Source organism: Camelus bactrianus, chromosome 33, assembly GCF_048773025.1.
Source record: "Camelus bactrianus isolate YW-2024 breed Bactrian camel chromosome 33, ASM4877302v1, whole genome shotgun sequence".
In the NCBI taxonomy this organism is placed as follows: Eukaryota; Metazoa; Chordata; class Mammalia; order Artiodactyla; family Camelidae; genus Camelus; species Camelus bactrianus.
In genome coordinates this window covers 13,431,445-13,455,478 of record NC_133571.1, presented here as the reverse complement: position 1 = coordinate 13,455,478, position 24,034 = coordinate 13,431,445, and the positions used below count along the sequence as shown (strand labels likewise).

The 24,034-nt window shown below is 54.7% G+C and overlaps 1 protein-coding gene across 1 annotated transcript; it reads left to right on the top strand.

Moving 5' to 3' along the window:
• Positions 1 to 431: 431 nt before the first annotated feature.
• Positions 432 to 14,756, top strand: SCN2B (sodium voltage-gated channel beta subunit 2). Its single transcript, XM_010953476.3, has 4 exons — positions 432 to 2,205; positions 9,508 to 9,674; positions 9,975 to 10,185; positions 10,854 to 14,756. The coding sequence occupies exons 1-4, from the start codon at positions 2,136 to 2,138 to the stop codon at positions 11,051 to 11,053; spliced, it is 648 nt and encodes a 215-aa protein (XP_010951778.1). The 5' UTR covers positions 432 to 2,135; the 3' UTR covers positions 11,054 to 14,756.
• Positions 14,757 to 24,034: the final 9,278 nt, after the last annotated feature.

The window sequence follows — 24,034 nt, the reverse complement described above, 5'->3', positions numbered from 1 at the left end:
GGGTCCTGGCCCAGGGGCTGGTGCGGGAGCTGAGGCCCCGGCTTGTGCCGTCCATCCCTCCGGGCACACCTGTGAGCCAGGCCGCTGCTGATGGTGGAGGAGGCCTGGGCCTGAGGACTGTGGCCCCTGGAAGACACTTTTCTCCCTAGGCTGCCCCGTCTCTCCTCTGATTTTCTTTCCTTTGGGCTGTGAGCTCTGTGAATGAGCCACCAGCAGCCAAACTCTGGTGAAGTGAGTGACAGGCACTTTGGCGGCAGAGTTTGTGCGAGATGCAGGCATGGACAACCGCCGCCAGTGTGGAGAACCATAGAGGCCTCTTCTCCATCCTCTGCTGTCAGCACCTGCCACCCAAATTCGGCCCACTTCCCTCCTCCCGGCTTGGAACAGCTTCAGCGGCCTTCTCTAGATTTCACTACCTTCACGATGATGTCGACAAAGTCCCATCCCTCTCCAAATTCTTTCATTCACTCATGCATTCAGGGTGCCCATGTGTAGCTGTGCGTCACCTGCTTACTGTCTGCTCTGAGCCAAGCACTGTGCTGGCCTCCCATTTGGTTTCTTTATGTTCTGCCTCTTACCACCTTCTTTACACACAGACACATGCATGCAGAGGTCCCCCGCTTCGTCTATTCCAGTCTTCTCTTCCCTGTGTCTCTAGACAGCCCCAGGGAAGGAAGGTCTCGTGTCTCCTCCCCTTGGTAATAGGCAATGTGGACTACTGGAAACGCCTGGTGTTTCCCACAGACCTCAGTTTGGGTCCTGGCTGGGACTCTGCCCTTAACTATCATAGGTGACTTGAGTGAGTTAGGCCCTATCAGCCTCTGTTTCCTCATTGCGATTTTAAAAAAAGAGACAAAATCAGCTATTCCAGGCTTACATCTAAGTAGAGATATCCTTGGTAAAGACTTGGCACAGAGTCAGTGCTCTAAGATGTTAGCTGCTCCCTCTTCGGAGCATCAGTCGCCCATCGCCGGCGCAGGCGCAGGTGACTGTGCACGGGAGCCTTTGTTCTGCTCAAATGTCTTCCCAAGAAGAGTCGGGGGTCACCTTCTCTGCTTGGGGCCACCTTGGCACTCTACCCCAAGTTCTCCTGCTTGTGATATTAGCCTCCTTTCCTTTTTCAAAGGAAATATTTTCAAACAGACACTGCAAAAGAGAGAACTGAATAATGAACCCTTGGCATCTTTCAGCAGTTTCGACAATCAACAGCACCTTGTCACCCACCTCCCCTACTCTTTTTTTTTTTTCCCCTAGAATATTTTAAAGCAAATTCCTGTCATCCTGTCATTTCACCTATAAACACTCCAGTGTGTTTAATAGATACAGATGTTAAAGAATATAACCACATTGTTTATCACACCCAACAAAATTAAGAATTATTCATTAATATAAACTAACACCCAGTCCATATTTATTTTTTCCCAATTATCGCTGTAATGGCTTTTTACTGTTGGTTTGATTGAATCAGGATTCCCCAAAGATTCACATTAATTTGATTGTAAGTTCACTTGGGTGTTTTTACACCAGCCTGCTTTGATCTCTTTTGTTTTTTGGTGGAAATGCTACAAAAATGAGGAAGTTCTTACTTCCTGAAAGTCTCCCAACTCACTTCCCCGAACCCTGTCCAAACAGCACAAACACGAGCATCTCCTTTTTTGAGTGTTTTTAAATGACAAAGAATTCACCCCTTTCAGGAGCTTTGAAATAAATGGGTTCCTCAAACAACCTTCAAACCCCAACAGTCATCCAAGTGAGGAAGAAAGGCAGGACCCGTTTAGCTCTTGCTTTAGAGGGTAAACATTTCCGAAGAACTTCGTTCTTTGTGGAAAGACTTTTTTATGCCCTCCCACCTGCTTTTCGAAATCCACCAACCACAAAATTTACTCCATCCCCTTTTTTCTCTCTCCCTTTCACACTCCCTCTCTCTTTTTAGCAGCAACATACAAGCCGGCCATATTAGAGAGATGGAAATAAAGCCTCCTTAATGTTTTATGTGTCTTTGAAGTACATCCGTGCATTTTTTTTTTTTTTTTTTTTTTTTTTTTTTAGCATCTAACCATTCCTCCCTTGTAGCCCTCGGCCCCTCAAATCACCCTCTCCCATATCCCACCCGACTAACATCTCAGTCTCTGAAAATGCACAAAGATGCCTGGCTACCTCGCCCTGCCTTCAGTCTCACGGGGCTCAGTCTCTTTTTCTCTTTGGGTAAGTTAGACCGCACACCTGCATGCTCCTGAGGGTCCAGAAGTGCAGCCGCAACAGGAGGAGGATGGGGACCGGGGGCAGGAAAGAAGACAGTGCTGGAGCTTCTCTTCAGTGTCCTTGGGAAGGGAGGTTCCCGGGGTCTGGGGGAGACATTGCTGGGGACTGCATAGCGCTGGGACTACTTGGTCACAGAAATGTTGGGTCAGGGGATCTGAGTGTTCCTTGGGGGTGTCAGTTGTCAACAGGGGTGATTTTTCTTTGAATTTCCCTGAAATGGACCTATGTGGGGGTGGGGGCAGAGTGTAGGTTAATCTGCAGAGTCGCTTCATGGATTTTCTTTTTCTTTCTTTTTTTTTTTTTAAAGCTGCTGAAAGTGTGGGGTCCTGGGACTTAATGCCCCCTTAAGGGGCTTCTTTTGTGAACCTTGATCTTTGGAATCTGGTGGGTTTAGGATATTAGAAAAGGGTGTACGTGGGAGTTGGGGGCAGAAAGTTGAGTCTGGGTCTGGCTTCCTGGAAACCTGTACCATTGATTTGTTGCAATGTGTGTGGGAGTAGTGGGGAGGTAGCCTTGAGGACTGATCTCTGGATTGGGAGGAGAATTGCTGAAGCAGGCACTGATGGAGAAAGTCTCTGGTTTGGGCCAGATGGAGTGGAGGAGGGGTCAGGTGAAGGGATCAGAAAAAAGAAGGGGAAAAAAAAGGAACTCATGGTCTGAGTGTGGCTGTGGCCCTGCAGACCAAGTCTCAGAACTGTCCAGCCCTGCCTTGCAGATGGCCTGTCAGGTGATTCAAATGCTAATTTCATACTTGGCCATTCCTGGACTTCCTGGTGGGGAGGTGGGCTAGAGAGTTATTTGCAATCCTGCACAAAGGTAGTTTCGTTCTTGTTCCTAAACTTACTCGTTGCTGGCGTAGCAATTAGGATCCAGTCCAAGGGTCGTCAGTGGAAATATTCCCCATCACAGAGGCTCTCGGTCTCACTTCCTTTCTCCCTCTTTCTCTGGCACGCTGTGCTGGATATCGGGCAGGGGTGCTAAACAGAGACAGCGCAGGGCCCCTGGCAGCCTGCAGGATAAAGCCTATTAGCTTTGCTGAGTTATCACACATAGTAACGACAGAGCAGGAATGTTATGGAAGCTCAGGCAGCAGAAAGAGCATGAGCCTTGGAATCAATCTGGGTTTAAAGCCACCTTTGTCATTTACTTCACACTATTGGCAAGTTACTCCATCCCTCTGAGCTCCAGTTCTTTCATGGGTGAACTGGAGAACAGCTACTGCCTGGGCTATTTGTGAGTCTGGCACATAACCAGGGCTCAGTGCTAGTCATCTGTATGAACGCTTTTCATTGGCCTGTGCGCTGTGTATCTTGTTTGGTCCTTACGGTAATTGGTAATCGTATGAGGTAGATACGTTATTATCCTCATGTTACAGATGAGGAAACAGGCACAGAGCAGTTAAGTAACTTGCCCAGTAAGGTCACGGGACTAGTTTAAAGGGAGCTGAGATGTGAACCCCTGCTTATCTGACTTCAGCTCATTCTTAACCACTGAACTCTACTGCCCCTCATGTTCGAGAAATGGTGCTGCTATGTTAACAATAACTTTAATTATTTAATCAAAGAATCTCACGTACAGGCAAAAGGAGGGGAGCTGGGTGAATGACCAGTGTGTAGGGAGCTGGGGACAGAGGACAGGCGACCTCCTTTGAGAGCTTCCAGTGGGAAAGAGACAGCCTTATGAGAGCCTTATCTGCGTGAAGAAAGGAAGGGAGCTCAGGGAGCAGCACCAGGGTGTGGCGCAGGAGAGGATGGAATCTGGAGTGAAGAAGTCAGGGCATGGGGGTGGTGGTGGGAAGAAGCTAAAGCCTCGGCAGATCTGGGTGGGGGGAGGACGCAGGAGTAGGGACCTTGACCTTGTACTTGACTGCTGCTGTGATGAGGCACACCCTGGTTCTCCAAGACTGGGGGCTCAGGTGGACAATGGAACTTTGGTGGTCGTAGTGGCATCAGTCCCCAAGATGGAGAGATGCCCCAAGTGACAAGGGAGGGGGCTATGTCAGGGGCTGGGTTTGGGAGGATGACCATGGAGCTGACAAAGGGAAAGGGGACAGCTGGGCAACCTGCTGAACACACGACAGAAGTGAGTGAGACTAGTTTTCAGTTAGAAACAGTCCAAACGATTGGTCTTCCCTAGAGTTTTTCTCCACAGTCACTGGCCTGGTTACCAAAGTCTGGGTCACGTGAGGGGAGGCCTAGGAAGTGGTTCTCGCTCGAGCCCACTGCACACAGACACAGAGGGGAAGGTGCCTTCCGTCCTTTCTTCTGTGACTTTCATTGAGTGCCCTCTGTGTGTCATATATTGTTTTGGGTCCAGGGATACCAAGATAAATAAGCATAGCTCCCTAGAGTCTCTTGAAGGACTCAGGCATGTAAACAAATTACAACAACGCAGCATCATATTATTACCGTTAAAAATGTAATAATAGCAGCTAATCTTTTTTAATGGCTGACCATGTCCCAGGCATGCTGTGAGCTTTATATTTTAGTAAGTCATTTAATCCTCACCAGAGCCCTAGCAGGTAGGTCCTACTGTTGTGTCCCATTTTCAGGTGAGGAAACTGAGGTGCTGGGAGGTAACCATCTTGCCTAAGATCAGACCAGGGTGTTAGACTTGGCCATGATGCTAGTCTGGCTCCCAGCCTGGAAGCGATAGCTGGGCTGGGGAGAGGGTGCAGGCGCTGGGGAAACCGTCACTGAGGCTTATTAGCTGGGATCTGCAGGGTAAGTAGGAGGGCCCAGGTGCAGCAGGGTGAACGCACTTCCCAACCCAGAGCAAAAACATGTGCAAAGGCACGGAGGAGGGCAAGATGGAGGTGTTTTCAGAAAAGTAAGAACTCTGGGGTCGCTGGAATGGTGGAAGCGTGGAGGGCTGGGAGCGGGCAGGAGATGAGGCCGGGAGGTCGGCTGGGCCCAGATGGCAGAGGGCTTGGAAGCCTTGCCTGGGAGCCCGGACTAGATCCCGAAAGCAACACGGGTCCAGTGGAGGCTGGGGGCGAGGGTGACGAGGACAGGTGTTCTCATGGCTGCTCGGGGTGAGGTGGGGGCGTGGGGGCGGACTGGCCTGGGAGAGGAGCCCCAGAGGTGGGGACGAATCTGGTCTGAGATCAGGAGACAGGCTGCGTGTCACATGCACCCAGGAGGCAAGGGCTGCCCCAGGAGACAGTGCTCTGGAAGGGTGGGGGATAATTTCTCTGCTTAGACCCACATACGCTTTCTCTCTTTTTTTAATGAAGAAGAAAACAAACCTACCTCATAGGTTGCTGTAGGGATGGAAAGAGGCATGAGGAGGATTAAATTCTAGTCTCTGCAGGAAATAATGTTTGACAGGAGATGTGCAAATTGTGATCTCTGCAAGATGGGCCCGTTAGAACAGGAGGTGACACGGGGCCCGAGGTGCCCAGATAGATGCCTTGGAGAAGGTGAGTGGGTCTGGGTATTGGTGATGTTTTGGAACGAAGCTCAAAAGCCACAACCTTACTGTACCCCTGTTGATCATTTCCTTTCTGTGAGTTGGAAATCAGGAGACCCAGGGCCCAGACCTGGTCCCAAATGGGAAAACCAGGAAGACTGTGGGGTCCCTGAGTGCAGAAGTTCCTTTAAATAGGACCATTGCACTCTGGCCAGCCTGCCTGGAGTGAGTTTGGGGTGGACGGGGAGGCTGGCAGGTATGGAGCTGGACCTGCCACGTAGACAGCAGGAGGCCTTGTCCCTGGGACGCCTTGGAACAAAAATCACACTCCCACCCAGCCTCGACCCCTCAACGGTCTGTCTGGAGCCTGGCAGCCTGGGTTCAAGTTTAGCTTTTGTCACTTAACCAGCTGTGAACTTGGGCTATTCATTTAACTTCTTCGTGCTCCATTTCCTCATCTGGAGAGTCGGGGTGATAACAGGGATATTGCATTAGACGAGGTAATATCTGTGGGGTCCTTAAACAGCGCCTGGCACGCAGTAAGCACTCTGTTGTTACTGTGAAGACCTTCTGTGGCCCTAGCTGTGGATTCCGCTACCTTCCTGAAGCAGCAGAGTTCATCAGGAGCCCAGGATTTTGCTCACAGCTGTGCCCTCGTTGCCTGATGATTTTCTTATCTTTAATGAGGGTCTGGATTGGTGAAAGGCCTCAGACCCTTGCCTTGAGCCTGAGATCCTGGTGAGGCGTCAGGCGGAAGGGGGTACCCTGGACTAGGAGTCAGGAACCATGATCCTGGCACCAGCTTGTCCCCATCCGCTGTGTGTCTCTCTGGCTTCACCTTCCTCACGGTTAAGACGGTGGGGCTAGATCGACAAGCTTTCCCCCTCTGGCTTCCTCTGATTTGCTGACTCCCTTCTCCTCTCTGCTGTTGGGACTGGACAGTTGACTCCTCTGACCACTAGAGGGCACACGTGTCCGCCTGGTGCCTCCTGCGGGACAGGCTGCAGGGATGCGGGGGAGGGACCCGCATTGCACCTCTCTGTCCGCCCCCTTCCTGCTGGCCAGAGAAGTCTCCTCGCTCCCCGTGGGTGGCCTCCCACACAGCAGAGGGCTAGCTCCTTCGAGATGGAGGGAGCTTCCTGATGGGGTTCAAGGTCTAATTGGCGCGATGTTGCGAGCTGGGGCAGGCCAGAGGCAGGGATGGGTCAGCCGGATTCACAGGACCTATTTCCTAATGCCACTTAGAGGAGGCTCCTTTCACTCAGGAGCCCTGGGAAGGAGGCCGACCCTTCCCAGGGACGGTGCTAGAGAAGCAGGGTGTTCCTGGGATAGGAGGTAAGCTCAGGACAAGGCCCTGCCAGGCTCCTTCCCTGCAGATTCCTCCGCCTCTGCAGAGTAGGGGGGGCGGAGATGGCATTTTCAGCGCACCTCCTCCTAGGCTGGCGCTGTACTAGGTGCTTTCATAATGGCTGTGGAAGCGGGGAGCTAGGAGCCGGGCTTTGTTCTCGGGGGCCCACTCGGCCTCCTCAGTTCATTTTCCCCTGATGAACACTGCAGCGCACACCTGGAAGCCCCGGCCTTGCTGATGGGGCCGCATGCCTATCCCTCTACTGGGGCTGCGTCCTCACCTCTGGGGCCAGCAGTTCAGAGCATTTCCTGTTCTTAAGCCCTGCCCACTGGCTCTGGCCACTCCTCCCAAGGGCTGGGCTGGGCAGAAGGGATAGTCCCGCTTCCAGGGTGCAGGGCAGCCGCTTTGGGACCCAGCAGCTTTGCGCAACAAAATCATTTGCAAAATCAGAGTCCCCTCCCAGACTGCTGCCATTAGGCCTGGCCCCGTGCCAGATCCCAGAGAATCTCAGGGAGCTGCCCTGAGGGGTCCATCTCCAAGGTGCCCCTGCCAGAAGACTGCCCCAGAAGCCCTTCCTATTTAGGGCACAGATCTTGAGGGGAATTTAGGCTACCATTTGTTTTGTATATTTTTTCTTATTTAATTGTCATAATAACCCTGAGAGGTATCATCAGCTGTGTTCTACAGAGGAAAGGACTGAGGCTCAGAAGGGGAAAGAATTTGCCAACGTTCTCCCAGCTAATTGAAGGCAGAGCTGGGATTGAACCCAGTCTGTTGAGAACTCCATGTCTGTGTTAGTCCCGTATCAGTAGGGCCCTGGCTCTCACCTGGACAGCCTTCTAGCTCCACCCCCCTCCCCCCTCCCCAGGCCCATCCCCTAGCGGCTTCCTACCTCCCTCAGAAGAATGGCGGCCTCATCCCTACCTAACTCTGGGACCTCAGGTCCCTTCCACTTGCCCCCCTGGGTCACTCTGCTGGTTGTACCCGAGACATGTGATGGTCATTTCAGCCACTGGGACTTTACTCTTGATGTTCCGCTGCCTTGGAACTTGATTCCTTCAAAATTTCAACCGGCTCACTCCCTCACTTTAGTTGGGGGCTGTCTGCAGGGCACCCCTTGGAGCAGCCTGCCCGGACCACCTGATGTCACTCTGCACCTGGCTTTATTTTGCCATGTATCACTACCTAACGTTACAGTCTTACCTTATCCCTGTTAACGTCTGTCCTTCTCCCTAGAACATAAGTTCCTTATTACAGCACCTCTGCCGGCCTCCATCACAGCCGTAGCACCCCCATCCCCACCCCCCTGTGCCTAGACTGAGTGCCTGGGGCATAGTAGGTGATTTAGAAATATTTGGTAAATGGGTGAATGAATGATGGATGCCGAGTATTACTGTTTATCCTCTGTAAAGACTATTAGTCTTTTGGAATAAGGTTTTGACAATACTGGCCGAGAGTCTGAGAACTCAGACATGGACTAGAGTGAAGGAAAGGAGGTGCCTAGGGTGCAAAATTTAAGGAGGTGTTTGCATGCCCCTGAGAGAGGGCACGGCCTTAAATTTTGTGCCCAAGGCTTTCTGCCCTGTGGTGGGGGTTGCGGGGGGCACTGCAACTTCGGCTGGAAGAGCTTTGGCTCACTCCCCTCGCCCAAGACTCTGCCCTGCTTAGGATGTCAGAGTGGGATAGACCTTTCTCAGCCCTAGCACTCAGGGCTCCTGGCCAGGTGCTCCCCAGGGGATTCCTCAGAAACGTGCTGTTCCCACCCTGCCACCCCTGCAGCCTGTAGCAGCTCCTCGCTGTGGTGTTTCTAGGCCTGGTGTCTAAAAAAGGGCCTCCTGTCCTTGAAGACCCATCAGTTGGTCCCTTCGAATTGTGCTGATTCTTCTGGGGCATCTCCTCTCTCCTGCTGCTCATCTGTCATCCCTGCCAGAAGCCTGGGGTAGTTAAGGGGCTGGGCTGGGATCAGGCTTTACTCTGGCCCTGGATTATAGACAGCGAGGCCTTCTGAATCTCCACCTGTCCTCCAGGCTGCCGGCGCCCTGGGGACACTCAGCTTCAGCTGGAAGGGCTTTGGCTCAGCAGAGATGGTTGGAGGTGGTGGGGAAGAACGGAAACTGAGGCCAGCACAGTGCAGGCCCTTGTCCAAGGTCTTCAGCCAGCAGGTGGCCATGACAGGGTGGGGGCAGGACAGCCAGGCGGAGGGCCTGTACCACTATGGTCCTGGAAAAGACTTGGGGCCATCTGTCCCTGGCTTGACAGATGATTTGGACTCTCTCCACCCCAGCCTCACTCTGCCCCACATTTTCCCCAAGGGCCACATCAGGTACCCCTCATGAGCTTTGCCCACCTGACCCCTGACTATTCCAGCCGTAAGAGCCCCAGCCAGCTGCCATAGCTCTGCTCCCCTCCCTACCAGGTGCAGAAGGCTTGTCCCCTCCCTGGCCCTGTCAGCCAGAATCCTCACCAGCTTTTGGCTTTGTCCTCAGTGCCACCAGGGTGGAGCATGGAAGTCACAGTACCTACCATCCTCAACGTCCTCAATGGCTCTGATGCCCGCCTGCCCTGCACCTTCAACTCCTGCTACACAGTGAACCACAAACAGTTCTCCCTGAACTGGACTTACCAGGAGTGTAATAACTGCTCTGAGGAGATGGTGAGTCCTGGGAGGAAGGGGGGGTGGGGGAAGAGGCGGGAGCCCTGCTGCAGGAAGCCCACCTTTCCCACCACCTGTCCCTGCGCTGGACCAGGACCCCTGGAACCCTAGTGGGCTGTGCTCCAGAGGGACTTGGCAAAAGGTGTGTTGTCATGCCTGGGTGACCCTGGGAGGGTGGCAGAGATCTGGAGGTAACTGCCTCTCTTCCTCATACAAGGGGGCACGGGAGGAGGGGCATCCTGCTGTCCTTGCCGCTCCTCGCTCATCCAGCACCCTTATCCTGTCCCTCACCCCACTCAGTTCCTCCAGTTTCGCATGAAGATCATTAACCTGAAGCTGGAGCGTTTCCGAGACCGCGTAGAGTTCTCAGGGAACCCCAGCAAGTATGACGTGTCAGTCACACTGAGAAACGTGCAGCTGGAGGATGAGGGCACCTACAACTGCTACATCATGAACCCGCCCGATCGCCACCGCGGCCACGGCAAGATCTATCTGAAGGTCCTCATGGAAGGTGAGGGGCTGCTGGGGGACCCCTGCCTGTTTCCACCCAACTCCTCTCCAGCAGGATTAGCTGGGGCTCCTTGGGAGAGGCTGTGCCTTCCTGAGGGATATGCTGGGTGGAAAGCATCCATTTTATTTCCTCTGGTCCTCAAGGACCTGGGACTGTCTCAGAGAGTCCTTATGATGCTATCCATCATTATCTTGATCTTAAGAATCCTAAGAACAGCTTCCATTTATTGGACACTTTCTCTCAGTCATAGGTAGAGCTAAGTTCTCTATATGCATTATCTCATTTCATCCTCATAAAACCCTATGAGGGAGGTACTATTATGCCCATTTTACAGATGAGGAAACAGGCTTAGAGAGGCTAAGGAAGTTACCTAAGGTCATGCAATTAATAAATTGTACAATCAGGACTCAAACTGGGTCTATCTGACGTCAGTGTCTGGCTCTTAGATACTGCATTATACTGCCCTCCCCTGTGGCTTCTAGGTGCCTGGGATTTGGGGTGGGGTGCTTAGAGGTCAATGGGTTGATTTTTGGCTTTGATTAAGTGCCTGCCACTGAGGAGAGTAAAGTCAGAACCACTGCTCGCATCCTGGGGGGAGCAGGGGCCTGGGGACAAGGCCCCCTCTGCCAGCCCAGCACTCAGCAGTTCTGTTTCCCCTCCTTCTCCAGAGCCCCCTGAGCGGGATTCCACGGTGGCGGTGATCGTGGGTGCCTCCGTCGGGGGCTTTCTGGCCGTGGTCATCTTGGTGCTGATGGTAGTAAAGTGTGTGAGGAGGAAAAAAGAGCAGAAACTGAGCACGGATGACCTGAAGACGGAGGAGGAGGGCAAGACGGATGGAGAGGGCAACGCGGACGATGGCAACAAGTAACGGGCGGGCGGGCGGCCAGCCCGCAGCCCCTCCCTCGTGTCCTGTACTCCCCCCACACTCCGCCCCGCACACTGTGTCCCCGCCTGCCCTCTCTTGGTGTGTTTCCCTCCAGCCTGGATCCCAGGGCTGTCCTGGGGTCTCCTGAACCCCTCCCTTCGTATCCCCCACCCTGTACCAAGAATGACCCACCTCTCTTTCATTGAGAAACCTGCCCGGCGTCTGGGACGCGTGGGCCCTGGGAGGGGGGAGGGAGTGGTGCACTCAAAACTGCCTGTGTGAGGGTCGCACAGAGAGAAAGGGGAGTGTGGGCGGTGGGGGAGGGGGAGGCCAGCTGTCCAGCCTGCCCAGTGCCTGGACTGGTCTGGTGGCAGCTTCAGAGGGGACCTCAGGTCCGGGGGGCTCTGCTGGGCAGCCTCTAGGAGGCCTGGGCTGTGGCGTCGCTCCGCTCCCAGCCCTGGGCAGCCCTGTCAGGCTCGGGGTGGCCATAGGTTCCTATAACTTGGGTGGGGTGTGTTGAAGGGACAACCGTGTATTTCCTGGGTGTTGGCGGGAAGCTGGGGCTGGAGGCAACTAGAGACAAGCCTTGGCCCCGGGAGCTCTGCTCCCACCCTGAGAGCTGCTACCACAGAAGCCTCCGGTTTTCTGGTGGCTGTTTAACCCCTTCAGGTGTTTGGGAGAAAAGCACCGAAGGGCTGCTGAGCTGGGCCATGGCGGGGTCGTGTCTCTCAGGGTGGTGGTCGCTCTTCACCACAGTTACCCAGTAATGGGACGAATTTCAAAATGAGCTGAGGGGTGGAGGGGCTGGGAGGGGTGGAAGGCCGACTGCCTTCTCCCCCAGGGTGGCCGCCATCTGCCTGGGCCAGGAGCAGCCGTGAGGAAGGGGTGGGAGCCACGCTGAGGGGTCGGTGTGCAGAGAGGGGGCTGCCCTTGGGGCTTTGGTTCACCCCCCCCCTTACCCTCAGCAGGGTTTCGTCTGGCTTTTGGCCCTGAGGGGAGCCTTGGAGCCTCTGAGGCCCTGTGGCCACATCACATCTGAGCCATGCTGCACCCTCCCCAGCCCCGACAACGCTCCCTGTGGGGGAGAAAGTAGCGCTGGTGGGGGGCCCACTTCCACTGCCATTTTACTCACAGGAAGAGGGAATTGCTTATGCCTCAGGGGAGGGAGGGAGATGGAGAGAAACTGCCTTGGAAGACCCTCAGAGATCCACTAGCCGAGTGGCTCAGACTAACAGGCGGGGAAACTGAGGTTCAGACTCACAGTAGCCGAGAGTCCTGCGCCTCCTCTGGTTCCTCAGTTTCCAGTTTGAATCACTAGAGCCATAGCTTGCCCGGTGGGCTGAGGGGGAGGCAGGGGGGCAGGCTCTCCGGACAGGGAGTTGAGGGAAGTGAGGAGAGGGAGGTGGGCCCCTCCAGCCCTGCTCACCTCCAGGGAACCCAGCCCCTCCAGGCTGTGACAGAGGCAGGGATGGGAGCGGGAGGGCAGGGATGCTGGCAGTGCCCCACACCAACCCCAGCTGACCCCCTGCTGCACTTCCTGGCCTTTCCTGGGAGCTCAGAGCTCAGGCCCTGCCTGGGCTGAGGGAGTCAGTGCCCAGGGCTGGAAGGAGTCTGGGAAGCGGGTGAGGACAGGACTGTGACAGCCCCAGGGAGCATTCTCTGTCTCTGCCCAGCAGATGGCCAGTTTGGGGAAAGAGCGAGAGCTTATGGAAGACTCGGTTTAATTCACTTCAGTATCCATTGATTGAGCATCTCCTCTGTGCCAGGCACTGTGCCAGGTGCCAGGGATGCCCACAAAGCCATAACAGAGTTGGGAACTGCTAGGTCAGCTCTGTGGGGACCAAGATTAATTTTTTTTTTGGTGCATCTAATTCCACCTCTGCAGCCACTGCTTCCAGGGCTGGAGTTGGAGAAGGAGGAAGAGATTCCAGAATCTGGGCCCTGGGAAGGGAGGAAAGAAAAGAAGGAGGGAAGATAGGACAGGTATGAGGGTGAGAGGCCAGGCAGAGCGGGCACAGAGTAGGGGATGGGCAACCGACCAGATAGCTCCTGGATGGGGTGGAAATTCTAACTCATCAGTACTTAACTGCCAATCAACACACTGCCAACGGGGGTGGGCTAAGCCCCCGGGATGCCTGGGGTGGGTGGACATTACCCATCCTTGGAGCCAGCCAGCTGAGAGGGGAGAGGTGTGTGGTGGGCACCCTCGTTCCAGCTGAGACCAAGGGTGGTTGTAATAACACTTCTGCAGCTTGCAGATTTCACTTTTTGGCAACTTCTTAAGTGCTCTCCTCTTTCCAGGATGAGTGAGGATCTGTGTGGATGCTGGGAACTTTTTTTTTTTTCCAGGACTCATAACATTTAGGGGAATTATTTGCAGGATTCCCTAGGTTTATTCTAAGAAATCCTAACTCTCCTTAAAGAAGCCCAAGACTTCTGAATTCCTTCCTTTCCCTGCCCTGACCCAGAGGGTCCTGGGGAGAGCAGTTCCTCTCCAGGGATCTCAGGCGCCTGAGCAGATAGGGATGGGCCGGGAACCACCTTTGTCCCAGGTGTCCTCCCTCATATGCACTTTCTTCCCGAGCCTCTTAGAGTCTCTTCCTGCGGTCTCACAGAGCTGCCCTCCCCCCCCCCCCCCCGGGGGCAATGAGGTTGGGAAAAAAATGGGGCTTCTGTGAATAGAAGTGGGAAACCGGTGCGATGTTTTCCCGGCACCCTGCTTCCCAGTGTATACCAGCAAGCTGTTCCTCTTCCCAGCACGGTGGGCTCAGGCCCTGCTGGTGGTTGCATGTTCCTGTCACTGCGCTCTGCGGGGTGCAGTCTGCTGGTTTTCCCAACTGCCCCTGCCTCTCCTGCTCTCTTGGAATTCTGTCCCTTCCTCCTAATTAAAGGGCCACTGGAGAGAGAGATGGGCTGGCCAACCCATGGGATTTAGCTTATAAGAACAAAGCACACCTTTTTCAGGACTGAAATGCCTTGAGGTGCCTTGGAACTGGCTTTGGAAATAGCTACCCGCCCCCCTAGCTATGGATTAATACAGTTATTCCCAATTTATAAAAAGGAAAAGCTGATGGGATCCATATTTCTCCCTGTGAGTCTCCTGGGCAAGGTTGGGCTGGTAAGTATTTGCAAGCTCAGGTTAAGCAGATGGACAATTGAAAACACTGGCCAGGTCCAGAAGGATAGTCCCAGGCCATAGGAATGGCTTGGTGCAATTGGAACGGGTGATGAATCAAGACATTTTTCTTCCTACTTATGTCTTAAGATAGACAGCCTGTGTCTCTTGCTGTGCCTCTTGCTATGTCTTCCTTTATTGAAGCTTGCTGATGCATTTGTACATAGTCTATATATAGACATATTATATATACAAATATAAAACATCTCACTACATCCACTCCAAAAGTTACATTGGCAGAAGGTGGGGGGAGGGGGGACAATCATTTCTCAACGTTTTGCGTTAATTCACCAAAGGCAAATTATAGAATGTTCTTATTGCTCTTTGTGCACTCGGAGGGGGAAGACACAACCACGTATGCACTTTCTAGGACTCGTGTGCTATATGGTGATTGGAAGCGGCGGCGGGGAGAGAAGCTTAAATGGTCCTCTGTGACCCAACAGCTGTGATATGTCTGCTTTTGGGAGCAGACTGAGTTCCTTTCGCAGTTTGTCTCATTGCTTGGATTTATTGGCTGCAATAAACAGATCATCTCCCCTGAACATCCCTTGAGTGTGGCTTTTTTCAGGGGTGCAGAGTGGGGCAAGTTGAGGCAGTGCCAGGATTGTGACAGGGACTCCTGATGGTCCTTTCCTGGTGCTCCCATTGACGCTGCCAGATCCCCATCAAGGATGGGGTCATTCTACTCCCCTCCTGTGGTCAGATGTTTCTTCTTTTTCCCTCTTTGCCTTCCCAGAATCCTGGGACCCAGGATCTTGAAAGCGTCCACCTTGAAAGCACCCTGGGGACAAGGTGGCTAAACACCCACTTCTTGGAGCGCTCTTGGTTATTCCTGGGAGACAACAACTTTTTGAGCCCCCAAGACTGTTATGCTGCTGTTGTCTCTTCTTTCTGTGAGTGGATGGGTCAGCCTTCCTGCCCCCTGTTTCTAAGCTGTATCTGACTAGGCAGACATCTCTTTTGCCTGCTGTGGACTCAAGAAAAAGAGATGACAGCTGGTGCAGAGTCTGCCCTCACGCAACTCCATGGATGAGGGTGTCTGGGGGAAGAGTCAGGTTGCTCACGTCTCCTCTGCAAACTGCTGTATCCTATTTACGTGCTGCTGAATCAGCCCTGAATTCAGGACTGAAGGCAACCACCTGGCCCAGAGACACATCCAATCTTTTCCCCTTTCACTTCCTGTTCTTATGTCTCTCTTTGTATTTCTCTCCCTCTCCCCCCCCCACCCCCCGCCTCTCTCTCTTACACACAGACACCCTTTTGCCTAGGAGCCTCACCTAGATAAGGAAAGCCTCAACTTTCTGAATGGCAAGGAGATACTGAAGTGGTTGCTTTTCTCCTGTTTTCTTTGTCATTTCTGCCCGCTCCTGGCACTTCAGAGACATTTGCCAGTGGTTAGTGGTCAGATGCACTTAGAATATTCAGGAGGAGCTGAACATTCGTAGTTCTAATGCCTGCAAAGATCACAGCTGCTTCCCGAGAAAGAAGCCAGGTAGAAGGTTTCAGCGTTAAACAGAGGCGGCTGGTATTTGATAGAACCAAAGCTACCTTGGTTTAAAAGGATGCCTGCCCTCGGAGCCTCTGAGTCCTTCCAAGGTTGGGATGTCAGAGAGGATGCTTCTCTACTTAACAGACAAGGAAATTGAAGCAGGGGACTTGGACTGAGGAGCAGAAGGCACTGGGGATGCCAGCTAGTTCCTTCCGGGTGGACACGGCCTCTCGGTCTAGGGCTTTTCTCCCAGAACACTGGGAGGATGCTTTGGAGCTGGGCGTGGCTTCTGGGAGGGCTGGATCTGGTTCAGGCATCTCCCCTAGACTGATGTTCCTTGGCCCAGCCTGCTGCGGGCCTGTTGGGATTATTCTGATTGCAGGATGAGCTGCCTTGTCGGGGAAGGGCTAGCTCCCACCCTGGCACTCAGGATTGCTCACTGGCTTCCCGTGTCCCCCGACTAAGGGGCAGGTGTCTGTACAAGAGCGTCTCAATTCCCACTACCCCTTTGCTTCTCCCCAGACCCCCTGCAGGGTTCAGGCTCGGGCACAGCCACCGGCCTGCCCATGGCCCGCTGCCCTGGAATGCAGGTCTGTATGTGGAGGATTTCAGAGTCCCTAGGACAGGCTTTGATGGCCAAAAGGAGTGGGGTGTGAGAGTAGATTTTTACAACATCAGAGACAGGAGGGGTCCCAGAGACTCCTGGACCAAGTCTTCTGACTGTCCTGAATGGGAAACCAGGGACCAGCTCAGGAAAGTGACTTGCTTAGGGTCCCATGATGTGTCCAGGACAATCCAGGCTCTCCCAGCACCTCCGGGTCACCTGTGCTTTCCACAGCCCACACCCAGTGTGCGCCTGGTGCTCGGCACAGCTCCTCACCGCAGCCCACAGCAGCCCAGGCTCCTGCCTGCCCCTCCCCAGCTGGCCTTGAGTTGAATGAGAAGAGGCCCCCATGCTTCCTGGAAGGGCTCCCTTTTTAAAGCTGAAGTTCAGCGAGGGAAAGGAATTTTCCAAGTCACACAGTTGGCTAATTACAGAGCCTGGCTTTAGCTCCCATTCCGAGTCCCACCTGCACACTCCAGTAGAGTGACTTCCCTGTGCTGGTTTGTATACAGTCCCTCTTAGGCCACTTGTCTCTCTCTCATCTTGCAGGGGTCGGGGTTTTGAAAACAATTCAGGTGAGAGGAGGCTGGGACAGTGCCTGGTGGGCTGTGGGCTGGGCATCTGGGTGCACAGGAGCATGGGACCCCCACGTCTCCTGCCCTCCTCCACTGGCACTTCAGGGGCTTCAGGGGGTCCATGCTGGCAGGGCCTTGGTGGCACTGCCCCCTACAGACCTCTCACCCCACCAGCTTCTTGTCATCCCTGGCTACCATGCTGATGTCCAGGGTGCCGACCACCTTTTAGGACAAACTCCGGCTGCCCAGTGGTTGAGAGCTGCAGAGGGTCATGGGAAAGGAAGTTCATCTTAGAACTCTATCCTGCCATCCTGACTCGGATCATCAATTTGGTCCTAAAACAGATTAGCCTAGCCCAGGACCCCACTCCTTTGCAGGGCTGAGGAGGCCTCAGTGTAGAAAAGGGAGAAAGACTGGGATGGAGGTGGTGGGAATGGGTGAGTTGGAAGTGGGTAGCCTGGTAAAGCAGCTTCTCCTTTCACCTTGAGTCCATGAGGTACAAGGGGAGGCAGGCAAAGGGCCACTGGACCCTCAGCTTGGCTACTTGGGAGTCCATGGGAGGGGCTTTCCCTTATAGCCTTGGCAAAGTCACCTCTGTCCCAGCCACAGCTGCCTCTGCTTCTCAATGGGGATGCATTCATTCCCTGTAAACAGGTGGCATGCGGACTAGGAACTGTTTGCCTCAACAGATTGAAAGCTCCCCCTGTGGACAAATGGGCAAACGCAGAGGGTGTGTTCTGCCAGGAGGGGAAGTGTGTGTCCCAGCTGATGGCCAGCACAGTGGCTGGGGCTGTGACCACAGCGGGGAGGAATTAGCCTTGTGTCATTCTGCCTTAGGGCAGAACATTAGGGCTGGCGGGCAGAGACAGATAGGAGTCGGAGCCGGGTAGTGGGTCGAGTTTCTCTGAGGTAGTGAGATCCTCAATCCGGAAGTTATTCAAGCATAGCTTGGGGGTGTTGTCAGGAAGATTCCGTATATCAGGGCATACTTTTAGGTGCTAAGTTTATTGACATTGGCCCTCTGCAGCCCTCATTTTAGGATTCAAATGATGGAAGTGGGATTAACTCTTGCTTGCCTGAAGATAAACATGGCATACAATGGGTAAGCCCCCCATCCCACCCTCTGCCTTCTTACTCAGTCATGCTCTTCCGCAGGCTGCCTCTGCACCCTCCTACCGCCTTACTCTATCCATCCTTAGCAACTTATCAAGGGTGGGGAAGGGGAGGGGGCGAGCCCCTATTCACAGTGAGAAATAAGCTGAGAGAGGAAATTTGGAGCTAGAAACCTTCGGGAACTTCTTTCCAAAGATCAAGCCAAGTTAACTTGCATCCTTGGCCGTCTGGCTAGGGCCGGCTTCCCCCGTCTTTCAATCAAGACTGTAGAAAAAGGCGACAGTCCTTTCAGCCTTTCCCTCCCTTCGCCCTCCCAGCTTTGCCAGTCTTCAGCCTCCCCTTCCCTTCCCCACGGCAGACTCACGTTGCATGGGCTTCTCCACAGGAGCTGATGTTGTTTGTGGGGATGGGTGGGTTCTTTTCCAGCCTGGAAAGGGCTTAGAGGGCTGGGGTAGTGGTGGCGGTGGCAGGATGAGTGACAGCTGGCTAGACTAATAAGGATAATCACCATTTATTGAGTAGCTACTCTACACCTGGCACTGAACTAGGCATTCTATGTATATCAGCTGACGTAACCCTCAGGCCAACTCCCCAAATATGCATTGTTTTCTCACTTGTACAGATGAGGAGACCGAGGTTCTGCTATACTAAGTATGTGTACACCCAAGATGACCCAGCTAGAAAACAGCGAAGACTTCAAACCCAGGGCAGTGGGATGCCAAAGCCATCACATCGCACTGTGAGAAACATCAGGGGACTGGTTTCTTGCAGCCCAAAGATCTAGGAGTGGGTGGGGGCAGGGTGACTCGGAGTCAATCTTAAAATGGCCGTGGGCAACAAGAGAAGGGCAAAGGTGTTTGGAAGCAGAGGCACGCCTTCCTGGTAGGCTCCTAACACCCCACCCTCTGCATGGCTCTGGCCTTGGCTGGTCACCTTCTCCTCTCCTGGCATCTGAAAAACCTCTTCTTCACCTGCTGGCTAGTAGTCTTCCCGTCTCTACCCCTCCTCCTGGGCCTGTGTCTCACTCCAACCTCCCCAAGTTACCCTTCACTCCAGGTCCCACATTTCCTCCTTTCCTCTCGGCCATCTGTCCCCCACCTCTGCCCCACCCCCGTATCTTCTCTCCCATTCCACTTCCTCCCTCTCCCCTCACTTTGCAAGATCCACTGCTCCCGCACAGCCAATGGGACCAGAACATTCAGGGAGCCCTGCCTGGCACTCCACACCACTTAACGCTTTGGTTTGGACAGTCTGTCCCAGTGCCCGGTTCACAGGCAGGACCAGGTCTAGGGTTCCAGGAGGACATCTGGCCATTCAGCCAACAAGGCAGTCCCCTGGGAAGCCAGGCTGCAATGAATGACAAACCTTCCCTACACCTCTGGCCCCCCAACCCTCCTGAGCCCCCATCCTCCCTTGCTGGGAGGGCAGTGGGGCATGGTAACCCATGAAGCAGGGAGGTAGACACATCTCTGGGGCGCTGGTAGAGTGGCTGAGCCCCTGCCTGGGGCTTCATGCCCCACCCCAATGTGGCCCAGAATAAAGGGATGCCCAGGACTCACCCCATCTCTGAGCTGCAGTGAGGGAAGCAGGCGCCTGCTCCTGGAAGGGGGCACACACCCCTCTCCAGCGTGGGACTGTCCGGCGAACATCTCCCTGGTCAGGGAATTTCAGCTCCCTCCTCCCTCTGCCCTCTTCCTCCCAATGAGCTCATCTGTCTGGGGCTCCCCACCCCCCTTTGCCTGAAATGATGCTTGGAAAGAACCTGGCAGAAAACAGAAACAGAGGAAAGGAGGGATGGAGGAGGTGGCTGCCTACCTGCCTGCACCCAGAGCCCTTAGAAAGTGCAGATGGGTGAGGAGGGTTCAGGAAGAGTTTATCTCTACTCCAACTCTCTGATGCGAGGTGGGCTGGGGAGCACCAGGCAAGGTGGCCAGTACCGGTTCCTTGCTGGACTGCTGAGCCACGTGCCTGCGGCTTGGTTTGGTGCATGCTGTCCTGTTAACCCCCTCGGCACCTGCCAAACTTCAGTGGATGCTATGCTGAGACTGTGGCTGGGGTCATGTGGGCGCTGGGCAGGGGGGCAGGAATGGTGAGTAGGGATGGGCAGGGAACAGACCTAGGTGCACTGGAAGGAGGCTCCCAAATGTCTGTCCACCCAATCCCAACCTGAGAGGCAGGAGGATTTGGGGGCATTTAACTTTAAGTGAATGGATGCAAGGAGTCTCAGCTCCTACGGTTCCAGCGTCCTGAGGTTGGGGGCCTGTTTATAACCAGGCTATAAGCTCCTGGTGTTAATCCAATTGATGGATTGATTGGAGGCTGGAGGCAGAGAAGCCCCCTGTTCTCTGCCTCTAAGAGCCCCGTCAGCGAAGCTGCCCTTGAGCCCCGTTACCTGCAATGCCCCGTTGCCTGCAGTTTCCGACTGGAGCCGTGAGGGCTTATGGGGGAGGGGGGAGAGGGAGGCGGCGGGCAAGGGCAACAGGGGAGCCAGAGGGGGAGGAGGCTCCCTGCCAGGCTCTTGTTACTTAGGAGGAACTTCTCTCAAAATAGCTCTGGAGACCTCACCGGAGCTGTCCCTTTCCCTTCCTGCCCTGCCAGGGTCTTGGCTAGCTGAGAACTGACAGGGGATGGAATCTTCCTCCCACTCGCCCCGGGAGAAGGAGGGGCCGCCCCCAGGGGTGAGTGCCTTCTCACGTAAGAGCATCAGAGCTGCAGCTCTGTCCCCATTACTGCTGTGCCACTTCCCCCACCCCACACTGACCCTCACACCTGCTTTCCTTGCATGCGCCATCCTGCTCCCAGGAGGGCCTGGGTGGAGGCGGAGGGCAGGGATGGAGACGCTCACCTGGTCTCATGTGGGGAACCACATGAGAGCCCCTGCCCAGGGGAAAAGCTCCTTCCCCTTAAATCTAGGCCCTGTGTCCTCCCACCTAAGAACAGCTCCTGGCAGCTCCTTGGCATGGGGCCATCCCTCTCTGCATCCCTGAAAACTTACTCTTCAAGGTCTTTTTGAGCCAGGCCGCCCCACGCCTGAGTGTGCGTTACCCCACCACCAAGGATCTGGCCTGTTGGGTGCAGTTGGGGGCGAGTCCTCACCATCCTGCCCTCCAGGGGTTTCCAACAGGAGGAGGAGAAAGAGCCTCCTATTTTTTCACCTCCCCTCCCAGAGCCTGGGGCTCTTGTTTGTGAAGTGGGGTTAAATCAGGGAGGGCTCCTCAGAGAACTATTTTTCTAAAGGCAGGACAGAGAACTGACCTTTGGTTGCTCTCCCCCCGGCACACCCAGGAGGCTCCTCTAGGCTCAATTGATGCACTTGGGTTTTGAGAATTTTTGAAGAAAGTGCTCTCTAAAAGCAAAATTCCTAAAGCCACTAATGCATCTCTCAAGCACTTTTCCTGCCCAGCTGTGGAGCCCTCCTGACGTTCTTTAGAGGAAGGCTGGGGGTGCGGGGTAGGGAATCAAATAATGGGGGAGATTCTAATATGGGCTTTAAGAATCACTTTCTCCGTGACCTTGGATCACACAGTCTACCTTTCTGCACCTGTTTCTTCATCTCGGAGGCGTGTGGGTTTCCTAAGGACCCTTCCGGCTCTAAGAATTGGTGAGCAGCAGGGCAGCGGGGAAGGTGGAGATCAGGCAGAAAACTGGCACCTTTTTGTGTCACCAGGATCTAAAGATATCCAGGGAGCTCTGTCCCCTCCCCTCCCCCTTCTCTGGGCAGGGGTCACTTTCCTTCCCTTTGGCTCATCTCCTGTCTCACCTCAGCCTCCTGCTCTGAGAAACATGACCCCTGCTGTAAAAATAAAGTGGACAGCCTGGATGCCTGGCTGCGTTGATCTAGCGTCTGGGACCTTCTGGGGAAAGAGAGGGTGAATGTGCAAACTTGAAGACAGGAAGAGACTTGGCCTTTTGGGGGCCACAGACCTCTTTGAGACTAATAAGAGCTAAAATGTACCGCGTGCTGACACTATGCCCAGCCCTCTGCCAAACATTTCTACGTGCACTAGTAACCAGACTTCAGAGTCTGGTCCACTTCTGATGCCTGTGAGGCCTGGGGCAAGCGCACAAATGGAAATGACATATGTCTAAATATAAGCTGTGAATTAAGATAACAAAATGTTGAAACTGACCTATTATCTTCCTCTTTGGATTAATTTTCCTGGGTCTTAATTTTAAGGCCAGGCTCAAAACCCATTCCCTGGCCCACTCTTCTCTGGCCTTGTGGGGACGGGGTCTCTCACGCATGCCCAGGAACACTCCACCTGCATGTTAAGTTCCATCTGCTTCCCACCCTCTGCAAACAGCTGCCCTTGGCCCACTCCCCAGGTGTGCCGATGCACATCTGGCCTGGGCAGCTCTTAAGATGATGGACCAGAGGAAGAGGCCTGCTTAGAACTGGGTCATTTGAACAGGGAATTCTAGGGTCCCAGATGTCAGGAGCTTGGTCTAGAAGAGGAGGAGTATGGACCACCATCCCTCCTGTCCCAGGACCTACTTTTCCAGTGAGGAGGGGTATGGCCAGAGGAGGGCCACCCTGAGGCGGCCCAAACTCAGGAGCCCAGGACTGAGGCCCTTGCTGCCAGGTCTAAGGGTAGGATTGTTCTTACCAGTTGCGTGAGGTAAATATCATCACTTTCACCAGATTGCAGAGGAGGCTTCTGCAGGAGGTTGCATAACTTGCTCAAGGTCATACAGCAGCAAGTGCTGGAGCTGGGGCTGGATTCCCCAGGGCCACTATACCACTGTCGCAGTGACCCTGAGTGAGCCTCTCTCCCGAGACACCCCCCCCCTCCCGCAGCAAAGACATTCAGCATTTCCCATACAGCCTCAGGGGGCCCATGATCTCTTTGAAGCCCACCAGGGACCCCGGGTTAAGAAGGTAAGTGGTGGTGGGGCTGTAGCCAGGATCAGGCCATGAAGTGGGAGCAGGTTTCCAAGTCTGGACCAGTCCCCAGACAGGCAAAGGATGGAGGGTCAGGGATGCAGACAGGACCTGTGGTGGAGGGAGGAGCTGAGGCGGTTGGGAAGGGGGTGCTGAGGAGGGGATCAGACATTACCAAACCACCCCAAATTGCACTGCTCAGTTGTAACTCAAGGCTGGCTGGGAAAAGGCTTGCTTGTTGGCAGTCTCACCGGGCGGTGACCCCCCTCCACCAGCTCTGAGGCCTGCCCTGGGCTCCTCCAACCCCACCTCAAAAGGGAAGCGAGGCCAAGGACGTTTTCCAAGATTCTGACGGACACTGGAAATCCTTAGAGGAGGATGAAGGGTAGGATCTGAGGGGGACCGCTTAGGTGGGAAAAATGAATAGGAGCGCGGCGGGCGGGTGAAGCGGGGTACGGATCGGATCCGTGGTTTTCGGCCTGATTCCCTAACAGGATCATGGTAATTTCCGAGGAGTCTATGAAGCAGTGGGAGACGGTGGTGGGCGGTGGCGGGAGCAGTTTGCAGTTGGACGCCGGGTCCCCGGGGCGCTGCACGGCGGGGCGAAGGCGGCGGGCGCACGCACGAGCGGGTTGGCGGCTGCAGTGGGCAAGCCCGCACACGCCACCGGCTGCGGCAGTGCCCGCTGCGGGCGTCCGAGCCATCCCTTCGCGGCCCCGGGAGAGGGAGCCTCTACCCACCCCTTTCCGTGTTCCCCAGCTGCCCAAAGCAGAACACAGCCTTCCAACACCCCGAAAAATCCCACCTCTACTCCTCCCCAAACTATCCTCCTAATTGGCAGCTCAGCACACGGGATGATGCGGGCGACTGCGGGCAGCCCTGCAGTGCCAAGCCGCAGCCGCCAGCCCGAGCTGGAGAGGAAGGAGGGGAGACCGGCCGGCCCCCGGGGCTCGGGGACCACGAGGCGGGGCGCCCCAAGCTCCGCGGCGGCCACAGCCCCTCCTGAGGTTGGAGCGCTTCCAGAGCAGAGGCTCAGCATCCTTCGGCGATCCTCCTGCTCCTGCTCCTCCTCCTCCCCGCGCTCCTCCTCCTCCCCGCGCCCTCAGCGGCCGCTCCCGCAGTCGGCTCCTCCTCCCCCTCCCTCCC

Excerpts from the sequence above, each read along its gene's own strand:
- SCN2B (XM_010953476.3), top strand. The coding sequence starts at position 2,136 with ATGCACAAAGATGCCTGGCTACCTCGCCCTGCCTTCAGTCTCACGGGG. Across the intron at positions 9,675-9,974 it reads ATAACTGCTCTGAGGAGATG|TTCCTCCAGTTTCGCATGAA; the intron begins GTGAGTCCTGGG and ends CACCCCACTCAG. Across the intron at positions 10,186-10,853 it reads TCTGAAGGTCCTCATGGAAG|AGCCCCCTGAGCGGGATTCC; the intron begins GTGAGGGGCTGC and ends CTCCTTCTCCAG.